At 45.8% G+C, this 13,243-nt stretch overlaps 2 protein-coding genes across 3 annotated transcripts in view; both read right to left on the bottom strand.

The window, feature by feature from the left end:
• Positions 1-13,243, bottom strand: part of heatr3 (HEAT repeat containing 3) — a 104,866-nt gene that overhangs the window by 25,436 nt on the left and 66,187 nt on the right. For both annotated transcript variants that reach the window (XM_072518224.1, XM_072518223.1), the window contains exon 11: positions 13,024-13,160. In XM_072518224.1, coding sequence (XP_072374325.1) covers positions 13,024-13,160 — 137 coding nt within the window. The remainder of the gene's footprint in view (positions 1-13,023; positions 13,161-13,243) is intronic.
• LOC140430622 (cytochrome c oxidase subunit 6B1-like) lies at positions 12-3,083 on the bottom strand. Its single transcript, XM_072518222.1, is given in 1 exon segment — positions 12-3,083. A coding segment is annotated over 1 exon segment (258 nt). The 5' UTR covers positions 609-3,083; the 3' UTR covers positions 12-350.

Below are 13,243 nucleotides of genomic sequence, written 5' to 3'. Positions count from 1 at the left end.
TAAAACTCATTCTCACATGAGGCAAATAAACTGGGTCTTCATTAAACACCAAATCCACTGCAGTATGGCTGACATTACGGTCGGTCGTTTCCAAAGCCAAACCAATGTAAAAGGCCAAGGAATATATATATTTTTTTTCCATTGTTCAAGAGGCTGTTTGAAGCCTTTATTTGTAGAGGTTGTAATAGATGGACCGTTCGACACGTCTTCAAGCGCTGGAACTAAATTAGAGAAATACAATTGTTTTTCGTGGGTGTGGGGTCATCGCTGTTAAGCTCCCCTGCATCTCGACAAGCCTTGTCTGACCTGTCGGAGACACCAGAAGGGAGGGGGAGAAGTGGGGCCGTGGTCTAGATCTTGCCTGCGAAGGTCCCAGCATTGCGCTGCTCGTCCCAGTGGTTAACTCGACACATTGGGCAGATGGACTTGTAGACCTTGTGGAACCAGTTACAGAGCGCGACATCTTTGCCAGTTGTTGAAAGGGCTTACTGACGTCAAAAGAAATCCAGGTAATTCTGATAACAGTTACGCGTCTGGTTTGTGTTGGGGAAGCACGTGCCAAACGGCGCCGTCTTGTACTTCTGGATTCGTTCCTGAACGGTGGCCATGTTAGCGTCGGGGTCTCTCTGCTGTCTATCTTTAGGATGCAGTGTTCTCCACACATCTAAATACCCCACCTCCTCGCAAACCGATGCTAAAGCCTTTGCCTATTGGGTGGGGGAATTTCCTAGTTATAGGGAGTTTGTCCATCAAAGGGTTAAGATAACAGCTGAAGTCTCCACTTATAAAGGAGTTGGTTGATACTTATTCTGCAAAGTCCATAAAGACTTTAGTAACAAAATCAAGGAATTGTTTGGGGGACCATAGACATTCATTATCGAGACATCATCCCCATACAACAGCCGCTTGACAATCACATACCTTACCCTCCTTTTCCTTCACACAGTCCTCCATTTTAAAAGGTACATTCTTATTGGCCATAACACTGCAATACCCCAGCTCCTGGTCGAGAATGAGGCAAAAAAACACCTGCTCTACCAAGTCCTCTTCAATGTTAGGTGCTTCTCGTCATATAAATGAGTTTCTTGCAATAAAGCTATGTCAACTTTTTACTTTTTAAGGAAAGACAAAATCTTAATGAGGATGGTGTACGTCCCAGGAGCAAAGTTCCAAAATAGCTACTGCCATTGCTTATTCAGCCAGAGTAGAGAAAGAAGGTTTACATGCTAAAGATTTTCATGCCCGCTTGGACATGCACCAAAACATACCTCCTCCATCTCCCATTATACCAGAGGGACCATTGACACATTATAAATTCTTTTTCCAGGATATGTATCCTCGCAGGAACCAGTTCATAATTCTTTAACCTCAAAATACAAAAAAATATGTGAAGTTGTTAGTTCTAAGGGGCTATTCCCGTAAGGCTACGCCTACAGATTTTCCATCATTACACCAAGAAGTCTTTCACCTCAAAAAAGAGCAGGTAGCGGGGCGGCATGCGGCGCAGTGGTTAGCATTGGGACTACGGCGCTGAGGACCCGGGTTCGAATCCCGGCCCTGGGTCACTATCTGCGTGGGTTTCACCCCCACAACCCAAAGATGTGCAAGTTAGGTGTATTGGGGGAAGTACGGTGGCACAGTGGTTAGCACTCTGCCTCACGGCACCGAGGTCCCAGGTTCGATCCCAGCTCTGGGTCACTGTCCATGTGGAGTTTGTACATTCTCCCCGTGTTTGCTTGGGTTTCGCCCCCACAACCCAAAAGATGTGCAGGCTAGGTGGTTTGGCAATGTTAAATTGCGCCTTAATTGGAAAAAATGAATTGGGTACTCTAAATTTAAGAAAACAAAGAGCAGGTAAGAGATACCACAAAAAGGTTGAGTGCCGAATGCCCTTCCTGCAATCTAACCCCTCCCACTAAGACCTAAGCCACTCGCCCACTTCCCAAAAGTGGCGCTCCTCATATTTATCATGAGTAAAGCAAAGGAGACCATAAAGCAAATACTACCATTATAAACATATGGATAAGAAGAAGAAATGACATATCTATCACACAGCCCTAGTATCGTACAACCTACACGCTCCATAAATAGAAGGAACATGTTGTTTTCCATTCAAGACAAATGAAAGTCCCTGGTATTCTTGAGGATAAAACACTCATTGTAGTGCTCAATTACAAAATCATCCCTCTCAGCATGCTAAGAAACAACACAGATTCAGGAAGGAATTGAAATGACAAGGGATAGAGCACGCAATTTATAGCTGCAGATTACTGTCTTCCAGAGAGTTCACAAAGACAAGATTGTCCAGTGCCTTTACAGAGTTGCCAAGTATCACCCTCAGTTCGGCAGAATATAGCAGGGCACATTGCACTCTGATAGCCATGAGACGTTTTCTAACTTCATCGAGACCCCTGCACCTTTGTTGCCTCGCCGCCAAGAGATATTGGAAGGAAGTAACCGTTGCTCCCTCATAGAGCAAGCCCAATTACACCTAGTTGCTTCCAATACTCTTTGGTAATCTCTGAAGTTATGAAAATGCATAAATACAGGCCAGGAAAGTTGATTGTCCCTCAGCCTCAATGACAGGATCTGATGTACCATTTCTAACATAACAAGCCCAGATTTCGTATCCAGACTCAGTAAATATTGTAGCCAGCTCTCAGAATCTAACTGTGAGCTTACCCTCAGCTCCTTCTGGCAAACTGACAACCTGGACATTTTTCCTCCGGCCTCAGTTTTCCAGATTGTCCAGGAATTCTGAAATACCATGCAGCTGCTTTACCGAGGAAGTTGCATTTTCAACAGTAAGGATTTTGTCCCCCGCTTCATCAGCCTTCTGTCAGTATTCTGCGGTTCATTAGCATGAGCACTGATATTCTGAGCTAATAAACTGGGTTGCCGTCAATGACTTTAGTAATATTAGCAGCCATCAGCTGTAATGCCTTTGGGAGTGCCGGATCGAGAGCCCGTTCGAGGATTAAGTCGACATGCTTTTAAAAAATATTTAGAGTGCCCAATTCAGTTTTTCCAATTAAGGGACAATTCAGCGTGGCCAATCCACCTAATCTGCACATCTTCTGGGTTGTGGGGGCGAAGCCCACGCAAACACAGGGAGAATGTGCAAACTTCATACGGACAGTGACCCAGAGCCGGGATTGAACCTGGAACCTCGGTGCCGTGAGACAGCAATGCTAACCACTGCGCCACTGTGCTGCCCGTTAAGTCGACATGTTGAGGATTCGGCTCCACCCCAGTTGCTTCTGAATGATCTCTTTTGTTGATGATTTTCTTGAGACTTCTCGGCACTTTATCATCAATGTTTAGCCAAAAATCCTCCAGGGACATAATGTGCAGTTCTCACTCCCGGATTAGGTAAATATTGGCTCCGTGAGTGTGCTAAATGGGAGGACTAAAGAACGAGTAGCGACAGAGCACATGGAAACACAGGTATCCCCGTGCTCGCATCACGTGACCCCCACACAATGAAACCAACATTAAAGATTGCAAAAACTTGATTTGTAGCTATGAAGATAGATTGGAGAAACTGGATCTGTTTTCCATGGAGAAAGGTAAGCTGAGAGGAGACTTGATAGAGATATTCAAGATCCTGACTGGTATGGACTGTGCAAGAACATCAAGAACTAGAGGGCACACATTCAAAATAATGGGCAATGGAGTAGAAGTGATCTGAGGAAAGATTTATTTCACTCAGAGGATGGTTGGAGCCTGGAATGAACTTCCTGAGAGGGTAGTGGAGGCAGGATCGATCAAGGTATTCACAAGGGAATTGGATTGCTAGCTGAGAAGAAAGAATGAGCAAGGTTATAGGGTTACAATTATAATCTTTATTGTCACAAGTAAGCTTACATTAATGCTGCAATGAAGTTACTGTGAAAAGCCCCTAGTCGCCATATTCCAGCACCTGTTCGGGTACACAGGGAGAATTCAAAATGTCCAAATTACCTAACAGCCCGTCTTTCGGGACTTGTGGGAGGAAACCGGAGCACCCCGAGAAAACCCACACGGACACTGGGAGAGTGTGCAGACAGTGACCCAAGCTGGGAATCGAACCTGGGACCCTGAAGTGGGATTAGGTTGAATGCTCCTTCAGCGAGCCAGTGTACACTCGATGGGCCAAATTGCCTCCTGAACTGTAAAGATTCAGTGATTTATTTGAACTTGCATTCAATATTTCTTGGTCTTGATTGGGAGGCGGGGGGGGGGGGGGGGGGTCATCCTAGAATTGACTATTTTCTCATGCTAAAATGAATCCTACTCAGTGGCCTCCAGCTCTATAGGTAGTATTGTGATCTCTGATCACGTGCCTGTCTTCCTGGAATTTTAAGTCAAGGGAATCCACTTCCGGTCTAGGTATTGGAGATTTGATGCGACTTTGCTCAGGGATCATAAATTTACTTTGTACTGTGAGGCTGAATTTGATCTCTTCCACTCAATCAATTCTCTCACTGATTTAAGTCCCTCAATCCTGTGGGAAACCTGAATGCTTACTCTAGGGGAGTAGTCAGCTCATATACGGCCAACAAAACAGTAACTTAATTTGAAGCCGACTTGGGACAATAAGCGATTTTCATTCAAAAGGTGTAAAATGCAGGAGCGATAGTGCCGATTGGAAGTAAAATTGGCTGAAACATAGAGGGAATACGGCAGGAATCCTAGCCATGTGTTGCTGAAAGAAATTAATGCAATTCGAACGACACTGGACTCCTCATTAACGCAACATGCTGAGAGGAGTTTGCAGTTCACCAAACAAAAGTTATAAATTTGGGGAAAAACAAAGAAAATATCTGGCGTTTCTTACTGGGAACAGAGCAGAAAATAGAGCTATTCCCTCTGCGCTAGACTCAAAGGATAATAGAATGATTAAAATGGAGGACATTAATAAGACATTTAAAGGTTGGTGGTGGTGCAGTGGTTAGCACTGCTGCCTCACAGCCCCGAGGACCCAGGTTTGATCCCGGCCCTGGGTCACTGTCCGTGTGGAGTTTTCACATTCTCCCCGTGTCCGCGAGGGTCTCACCCCACAACCCAAAGATGTGCAGTGTCTCCGGATTGGCCATGCTAAATTGCCCCTTAATTGGAAAAAAGGTTTTGTCGATTTACATAGCGCAGACCAGTCCGGGGATGCAGTGCCACATACGGAGCATTTATTCTCCGCCCTGAAACTCCCAATAATTTCTGATGACCAAAGGTCGATCCTGAATGTTCCCATTTCCAGGGGATAGGTGGCTCTTTGCCTGGGGGAGCTACGATCTGTAAGACCTCGGGGCCCGATGGTTGTGGATGTGAATTTTACAAGGCATTTAACGACTTGCTAATGGATCCACTGATTGGCGTGTACACTCACGCATTCGAAGGTTTGCTGCCGCAGATGCTCTGTGAAGCGAATATTTTCTTAATTCTGAGGGCAGGCAATAATCTTGAACACATCTACAGGCCAATCTCGCTCCCCAATGTAGATTTAAAGCTGTTGCTATGATGCTGGCGTGGCGCCTGGAGGGAATTCTCCCATTGATCATCCAGGGGGATCAGACAGGGTTCATAAAAGACTAGAACGCAGAGAACAACATAAGGAGGTTATATATCATTTAGGTCTTTCAAAAGTTTAGTAATCTCTTTGGATGCCGAGAGAAATTTTGATCGGGTGGAATAGAAATTATTTATATTATAGGCTGCAGAAGTTCAGGTTGGAGGGGATTTAAGTGGATACAAGTGCTTTATAAAATTCCACTGGCAGCAGTTCTTACTAGCAGTTATAGATCTAATCATTTTTGTCTCCAGTGAGGGACTAGGCAACATCCTTTGGTCTTTGGGCTATTCAGTGGAGGAAAGCAATATAAGATTAAGCTATACGTGGATGACGTGTTGTATCTAAGCCGGATGTTTCTGTTCCCTCAACTGTTGATGTGGTGGGTAGGTACAGCCTCTTCTCAGATTATAACATTTATTTTACGAAGTCTGAAGCTATGCCTCTTGCAAGGTTTAGAGGAAGACCTCCCTCCCTTTGCTAATTTCCCATTTTGATGTTCCCCCTTGGGGTTTACTTATTTGGGTATTTGTTTACCCTCCCCCCCACTTACTTGCGTCTACATGGTCTGTCCTCCTTGCCAAGATCATGGTGGGCAGGTTAGCATTGATGAAGATTAACGTGCTGCCTCAGTTATTATATCTTTACAGAAGCTGCCAATCTTTCCAATGAGGCAGCACTGTGGCACACTGGTAACCACGGCTGCCTCACAGACCAGGGACTCTGGTTCAATTCCGACCTTGGGTGACTGTGTGGAGTTTGCACGTTCTCCCCATATCTGCGTGGGTTTCCTCCGGGTGCTCTGGTTTCTTCCCACAGTCCAAAGATGTGCAGGTTAGGTGGGGTTATGGGGATAGGGTGGGGGAGTGGGCGTGTAGGTAGGATGCATGTTCAGAGGGCTTCTGCAGTCTTGATGGGCCGAATGGCCTCCTTCTGCACTGTAGGAATTCTAACGTTTTATTCTATGGACGCTTTCTGCGAAGGTCCCAAAGGAAATTAACGGGAGCTCAGTTCTTTTATATGGAACAAAATGAAATCTTGTTTAAAACGAGCCAAACCTCAGCTTCCAGGGGTTTTCTTTTGGGGGTGGGGGGGGGGGGGGGAGGAGGAGGAGGAGGAGGAGAGAGAGAGAGAGAGAGAGAGAGAGAGAGAGAGAGAGAGAGAGAGAGAGAGAGAGAGAATGAGGTCGGTGTGCTGAATATAAAAATGTACCAGTTCGCTTCAGATCTTAAGATTCACACGGGAATTTGGCTTGCTATGAAGCTGACCAGTCTGAGTACTCTTTAAGGCATGGTTGTTGCTCAGGGATTTCAAGGCTGTGCCTGTCAAGTGTGAAAATCTTATAATGATGAACATTCTGAGAGCGTGGAAGCTGGTCCGTTAGCTGGACGGGAACTATCAACTTCCACTCTCTCCCTCATTCAAGGCAATCCGGATTTCCCACCAGGTCTTATGAACCATGGATTCGATATCTGGAGGGACAAAGGTATTTGTAGGCTGGGTGATATGTTTAGTGGTGCTTCCTTGTTATCTTTTGAGAAACTATGTCAACAATATGATATCCCGAGATACTCCTTTTTCAGTTGTCTTCAACTCAGAGACTTTGGGCGTGATTTTCCACCGGCGTGATTCTCCGTTATGCCGACTCCCGGGGGTTTCCCGACGGCGTGGGGCTGCCCCACAATGGGAAACCCTATTGACCGGCCGGCGTAACGGAGAATCCCGCCGGCCGGCGGTACAGAAATATGGCGCGGCGGGGCGGAGAATCCAGCCCTTTATCCTTGATATGACATCTCTGCATCTCGATGCTTATGCTACCCTGGTGGAAAGAATCCTGATATCCACAGAACCTAAGAAATTAATCAGCAAGTTTTATGGCATTTTATGTTCTAGATCCTGTATGAACACACTAGAGACTTTCTGGTCTTGGGAAACAGACATTGCAGTAAATATTGATGAGGAGACCTGGGGCAATATATGGGAAAATGTCAATAGAAACTGTGTTTGTAATAGAATGAAGGAAACTCAGTTTAAAATATCGCTACGTCTGCATATCACACCAAGCTTAAGGCATAGGTTTGACCCTACCTTTGACCCTACCATACCCTCGCTGTGCCAAGTATAAAGAAGTCGTGGGAAACGGCACACATTGTGTTTGGTACTGTGTGAAAATTAAATCAGATTGGTCTGCTGTACTTAAAGAGCTTGAGAAGATATTTGATACGGCCTTAGAATTTAATCGTCTGCTCCTGGATTAGCGATAAATCTCATTCAGTTCAAAATTGGAATAAAATTGACTTCCGGTGTCTATGTGGTGAAGAGTCGCACACACAATGGTCCCGCTAGGGTACTTTGTTTTAGGTCCTTTTTGCCCAGTTTTGGGGGAATGTTTCAGGGGGCAGGGGGAAATTTGAATAGTTTGATGGGATAAGGCCTCACACAAAAGTAATGCCCAATAAGTATAATACAGGACAGCAGACGGATAAAGAATCATCTTCAAGGCAACATAGTGGCGCAGTGGTTAGCATTGCTGCCTCACGGCGCCGAGGTCCCAGGTTCGATCCCGGCTCTGGGTCACTGTCCGTGTGCAGTTTGCACATTCTCCCCGAGTTTCTGTGGGTTTCACCCCCGCAACCCAAAGATGTGCAGGGTTGGTGGATTGGCCTTGCTAAATTGCCCCTTAATTAGACCATAAGACATAGGAGCGGAAGTAAGGCCATTCGGCCCATCGAGTCCACTCCACCATTCAATCATGGCTGATTTCAACTCCATTTACCCGCTCTCTCTCCATAGTCCTTAATTCCTCGAGAAATCAAGAATTTATCAACTTCTGTCTTAAAGACACTCAACGTCCCGGCCTCCACCGCCCTCTGTGGCAATGAATTCCACAGACCCACCAATCTCTGGCTGAAGAAATTTCTCCTCATCTCTGTTCTAAAGTGACTCCCTTTTATTCTAAGGCTGTGCCCCCGGGTCCTAGTCTCCCCTGCTAATGGAAACAACTTCCCTACGTCCACCCTATCTAAGCCATTCGTTATCTTGTAAGTTTCTATTAGATCTCCCCTCAACCTCCTAAACTCCAATGAATATAATCCCAGGATCCTCAGACGTTCATCGTATGTTAGGCCTACCATTCCTGGGATCATCCGTGTGAATCTCCGCTGGACCCGCTCCAGTGCCAGTATGTCCTTCCTGAGGTGTGGGCCCCAAAATTGCTCACAGTATTCTAAATGGGGCCTAACTAATGCTTTATAAAGCTTCAGAAGTACATCCCTGCTTTTATATTCCAAGCCTCTTGAGATAAATGACAACATTACATTTGCTTTCTTAATTACGGACTCAACCTGCAAGTTTACCTTTAGAGGATCCTGGAGTAGGACTCCCAAGTCCCTTTGCACTTCAGCATTATGAATTTTGTCACCGTTTAGAAAATAGTCCATGCCTCTATTCTTTTTTCCAAAGTGCAAGACCTCGCACTTGCCCACGTTGAATTTCATCAGCCATTTCTTGGACCACTCTCCTAAACTGTCTAAATCTTTCTGCAGCCTCCCCACCTCCTCCATACTACCTGCCCCTCCACCTATCTTTGTATCATCGGCAAACTTAGCCAGAATGCCCCCAGTCCCGTCATCTAGATCGTTAATATATGAAGAGAACAGCTGTGGCCCCAACACTGAACCCTGCGGGACACCACTCGTCGCCAGTTGCCATTCCGAAAAAGAACCTTTTATCCCAACTCTCTGCCTTCTGCCTGACAGCCAATCGTCAATCCATGTTAGTACCTTGCCTCGAATACCATGGCCCCTTATTTTACTCAGCAGTCTCCCGTAAGGCACCTTATCAAAGGCCTTTTGGAAGTCAAGATAGATAACATCCATTGGCTCTCCTTGGTCTAACCTATTTGTTATCTCTTCAAAGAACTCTAACAGGTTTGTCAGGCACGACCTCCCCTTACTAAATCCATGCTGACTTGTCTTAATCCGACCCTGCACTTCCAAGAATTTAGAAATCTCATCCTTAACAATGGATTCTAGAATCTTGCCAACAACCGAGGTTAGGCTAATTGGCCTATAATTTTCCATCTTTTTCCTTGTTCCCTTCTTGAACAGGGGGGTTACAACAGCGATTTTCCAATCCTCTGGGACTTTCCCTGACTCCAGTGACTTTTGAAAGATCATAACTAACGTCTCCACTATTTCTTCAGCTATCTCCTTTAGAACTCTAGGATGTAGCCCATCTGGGCCCGGAGATTTATCAATTTTTAGACCTCTTAGATTCAGTTGATGTCAATTTTGCTGGCTATGTTTAACGATTCCTTGTCCCGGGTTGTGTTGCCGGCCACGTTGACGCAAGCATCGATTTTCCTGATCGCTAAGGATAAGGATCCTAAAGAATGTGTGTTGTACTGACCCATTTGGTTGTTGAACGCTGACACTAAGTTGTTGCCGAAGGTGCTGACGATGCGTTTGGAGCCTTGTCTTCCAGGGGTGATTTTGAGATGCAGACTGGTTTTGTTAAGGGCCGGCAGTTGTTAAATGTCATTTTGTTACCCTCCTCGTGCCTGAACTGGAGGTGATGTTTTTAATGGATGGTGAAAAAGCGTTTGATAGAATTGAGTGGGAGTATTTTATTGAAAATCTAAGAATGTTTGGCTTGGGCCAAAGTTCCTATCATGGATTCGGCCTTTTGGATAGGACCCCCAACATGAGTGTCCGTATGAAGGCCCCGAGTTCGGGTTACTTTCAATTGAACAGGGGTACGAGGCAGGGTTGTCCATTGTCCCCCCTTTAGTTTGCTTGGCAATTGAGCCTCTGGCCGTTTGAGGTCATCCACCAGATGGAGAGAGATAGAGCAGTGGGGGAAGCACAGGGTTGTCTTTATATGCAAATGATCTGCTTTTGTATATCACGGACCCTCTCTCCAATGTAGAGGAGATAATGAAGCTACTTAGGGGTTTTGGCTCCTTCTCAGGGTACAAGCTGAATTTGGGCAAAGTGAATACTTTCCGGTGAATCCCCCCGGAAGGGGAGCTGATCTGGAGGAGTTGCCGTCTCGTCTGGTCAGCACTAACTTCCGTTATCTGGGAATCCGGCTGGCCCACGATTGGGCTTCACTCCATAAACCTAATATTGCCAATCTAATGAATGGGGTTAAGGTTGAATTGGGTACTTTATATTTTTTAATAAATTTAGAATACCCAATTCATTTTTTTTTCCAATTAAGGGGCAATTTAGCGTGGCCAATCCACCTACCCTGCAATTGTGGGGGCGAAACCCATGCAAACATGGGGAGAATGTGCAAACTCCACACTGACAGTGCCCCAGAGCCGGGAACGAACCTGGGACCTCGGCGCCATGAGGCAGCAGTGCTAACCACTGTGTCACCGTGTTGCTCCAAATTGGGTACTTTAAAAAAAATCTATTGTCGGATCCTGTCGACGGAGCAGGCTTAGTTGGAGGAAGTAAAGAGAAAATGGGAGGGTGAACTGGGTCCGATTGCACTGCTTCATGGAAGGCATCTGGAGGTGGGGGGGGGGGGGGGGAATTTCCCTCCTGTTTTTTTTTGGGGGGGGGGGCAGGGGATCAGCAGCAGGTGCAGAAAATCCCAAAACACAATTTACGCTGGAGGGATTTCCCGTGGTGATTCCCGCCCCCACCAATGACGTCATGGGAATCCAGACGTTCAATGATGAGATCTCCATTGGAATACATTCGTATATAATCATCAGGCCTTGACCACCTGATCGTCCCTCCTACCGTTCCATCAGATTGTCCATTCACGTCAGCTTGTGAATCATGACAGGACCTTCACAGTGTGCACCTGGCAAGCAGATCCTACCAGAGGAGTTCTGGTGAGTGCTTGGCTCGAGGTTGGCAGAGGTGGGGGGGGGAGAGCTGCTGAGGGGGTTTCTATTTTTCATTTCATGTATCAGGACGCCCTTTAAAGAGGGCGCTCTGATTTTTTAAAACCGAAGTTGCAGGCGGGACAGCTTCAGTCAGAGCCCGCCCTGTCAGCATGACGCCGTGGAATCCGCCCCTTCAATTTGTTTTCGTCTCGCAGCCGAACAAGATGGCAGGGGAAGCCGCCTTTGGGGCTGGCGGCTTCCTCACGGTTTTCCCCACCCATTACGCCACTCTGCCTATATCAGGGGAAATTCTGCCCATCATGTTTGTGATTATCCAAAAGAGTTTGCAGTGTAACTTCACATTAGAAAAGTAGCACAATTTCCCACCCAGATTGCCAAATATGCCCAAAGCAAAAGCTCTACCCCACTATTGTGATCTTTATTATTTTTACTTTGCTTTTAAAAGCATGACTAACATGATTTTATACTACCCGTCGTTCATGTTAATCACTGAAATTTCCCATTTATAAAATGTACATCAAACTTATCAAAGGAAGCATGATTTTCAACAGCCAAATATAAATTCTGGTTAGCCACTGTCAGGAAATTTTAACAACAGCCAACATATGTAATGACTCATATCAAGACAATAAGGCCCATTCTATTTAATCTTCCATTCTAGGTCGGAACCCCTGTTTCCTACATCAATTAGACAGTACGCATTTACTTTCCTCCAATTGTTTCAAGGCAGTCGTCCAATAAAAGATCCTGCAAAAATGATTCAGTGCATAATCCTCGGAGAGACCAGACCCACCTTTAACAGCACGAGCTACATATTCTGTAAGTAAAGAGTTTAAGAGTCCCAATCCTTTGGAAATGAGGCATGTGCAAGGATATAGGATAGGTAAGAGGGCAGGGTCGGTCACTGTCCTTGTGGAGTTTGCACATTCGCCCCGTGTCTGCGTGGGTCTCGCCCCCACAACCCAAAGATGTGCAGGGTAGGAGAATTGGCCATGCTAAATTGCCCCTTAATTGGAAAAAACAAGAATTGGGTACTCGATTAAAAAAAAGAGGGCAGGGTCACAGGGGGTTGGGTGGCAGGTGGGCAAGATGGTAGGATTACAGGTGGATAGAGTGGCAGATGGATCGGGGGTAATTGGGTCAGATCGAGGGAATTGATGGGGGGTTGGGGGGGGGGAAGTTGGGAGGTGACAGTGTGAGTGATTGCCGGGAGAGGCGTCAGTTCTAGAGTTAGTCAGTTGTTACACTAGTTTTTTTTCCGTCTAATATTTCCTGGATAACTATAACTATCCAGGTACATACTGTGGAACCGTTCGAAGTCCTGAACTCAAACCCAAAGTTGGAAATTTATCGCAAGTTCAAACTTCCCAGGCACTTCCACCCGGAGTCCTTGCATTTGGACTTCCGGGTGGTCCCATAGTGCATCTTCAGGGTCCGTTCGATCTCTGGTCAACCGGGGATCAGAAGATCAGTGCCATCTTGTCTTGTTTGAACAGAGTCCCAGACTGGGAAAACATGCAGAATAGTAATATCCTAACAGCAACAGCATGGAAAGGACTAAAGTGGAAACATAGAGTGCACAATTATAGTCATTGGTGTCCAATTAACTCACCTGACTGGGAGAAAACAAGCATTGTAAGGTGCTGTGAAAGAACCTGAAGTGCAGCTGGTCCTCCTAGCTCCTCCATATCCAATACTGAGAAAAGGTTATGGAGGCAGGTCAGGGCTCTACACTGTATCCGTTTCATTCTACAAAAAATAAAATCCATAGTAAAAGATATTAATTTTAAGACATCTTTTGGCTCTATTAATTTACTGTACGATGCAAAGGT

This window comes from Scyliorhinus torazame, chromosome 10 (assembly GCF_047496885.1).
Source record: "Scyliorhinus torazame isolate Kashiwa2021f chromosome 10, sScyTor2.1, whole genome shotgun sequence".
Classification (NCBI taxonomy): Eukaryota; Metazoa; Chordata; class Chondrichthyes; order Carcharhiniformes; family Scyliorhinidae; genus Scyliorhinus; species Scyliorhinus torazame.
The sequence above is the reverse complement of the archived record's forward strand: the minus strand, read 5'-3'. Positions and strand labels throughout refer to the sequence as shown.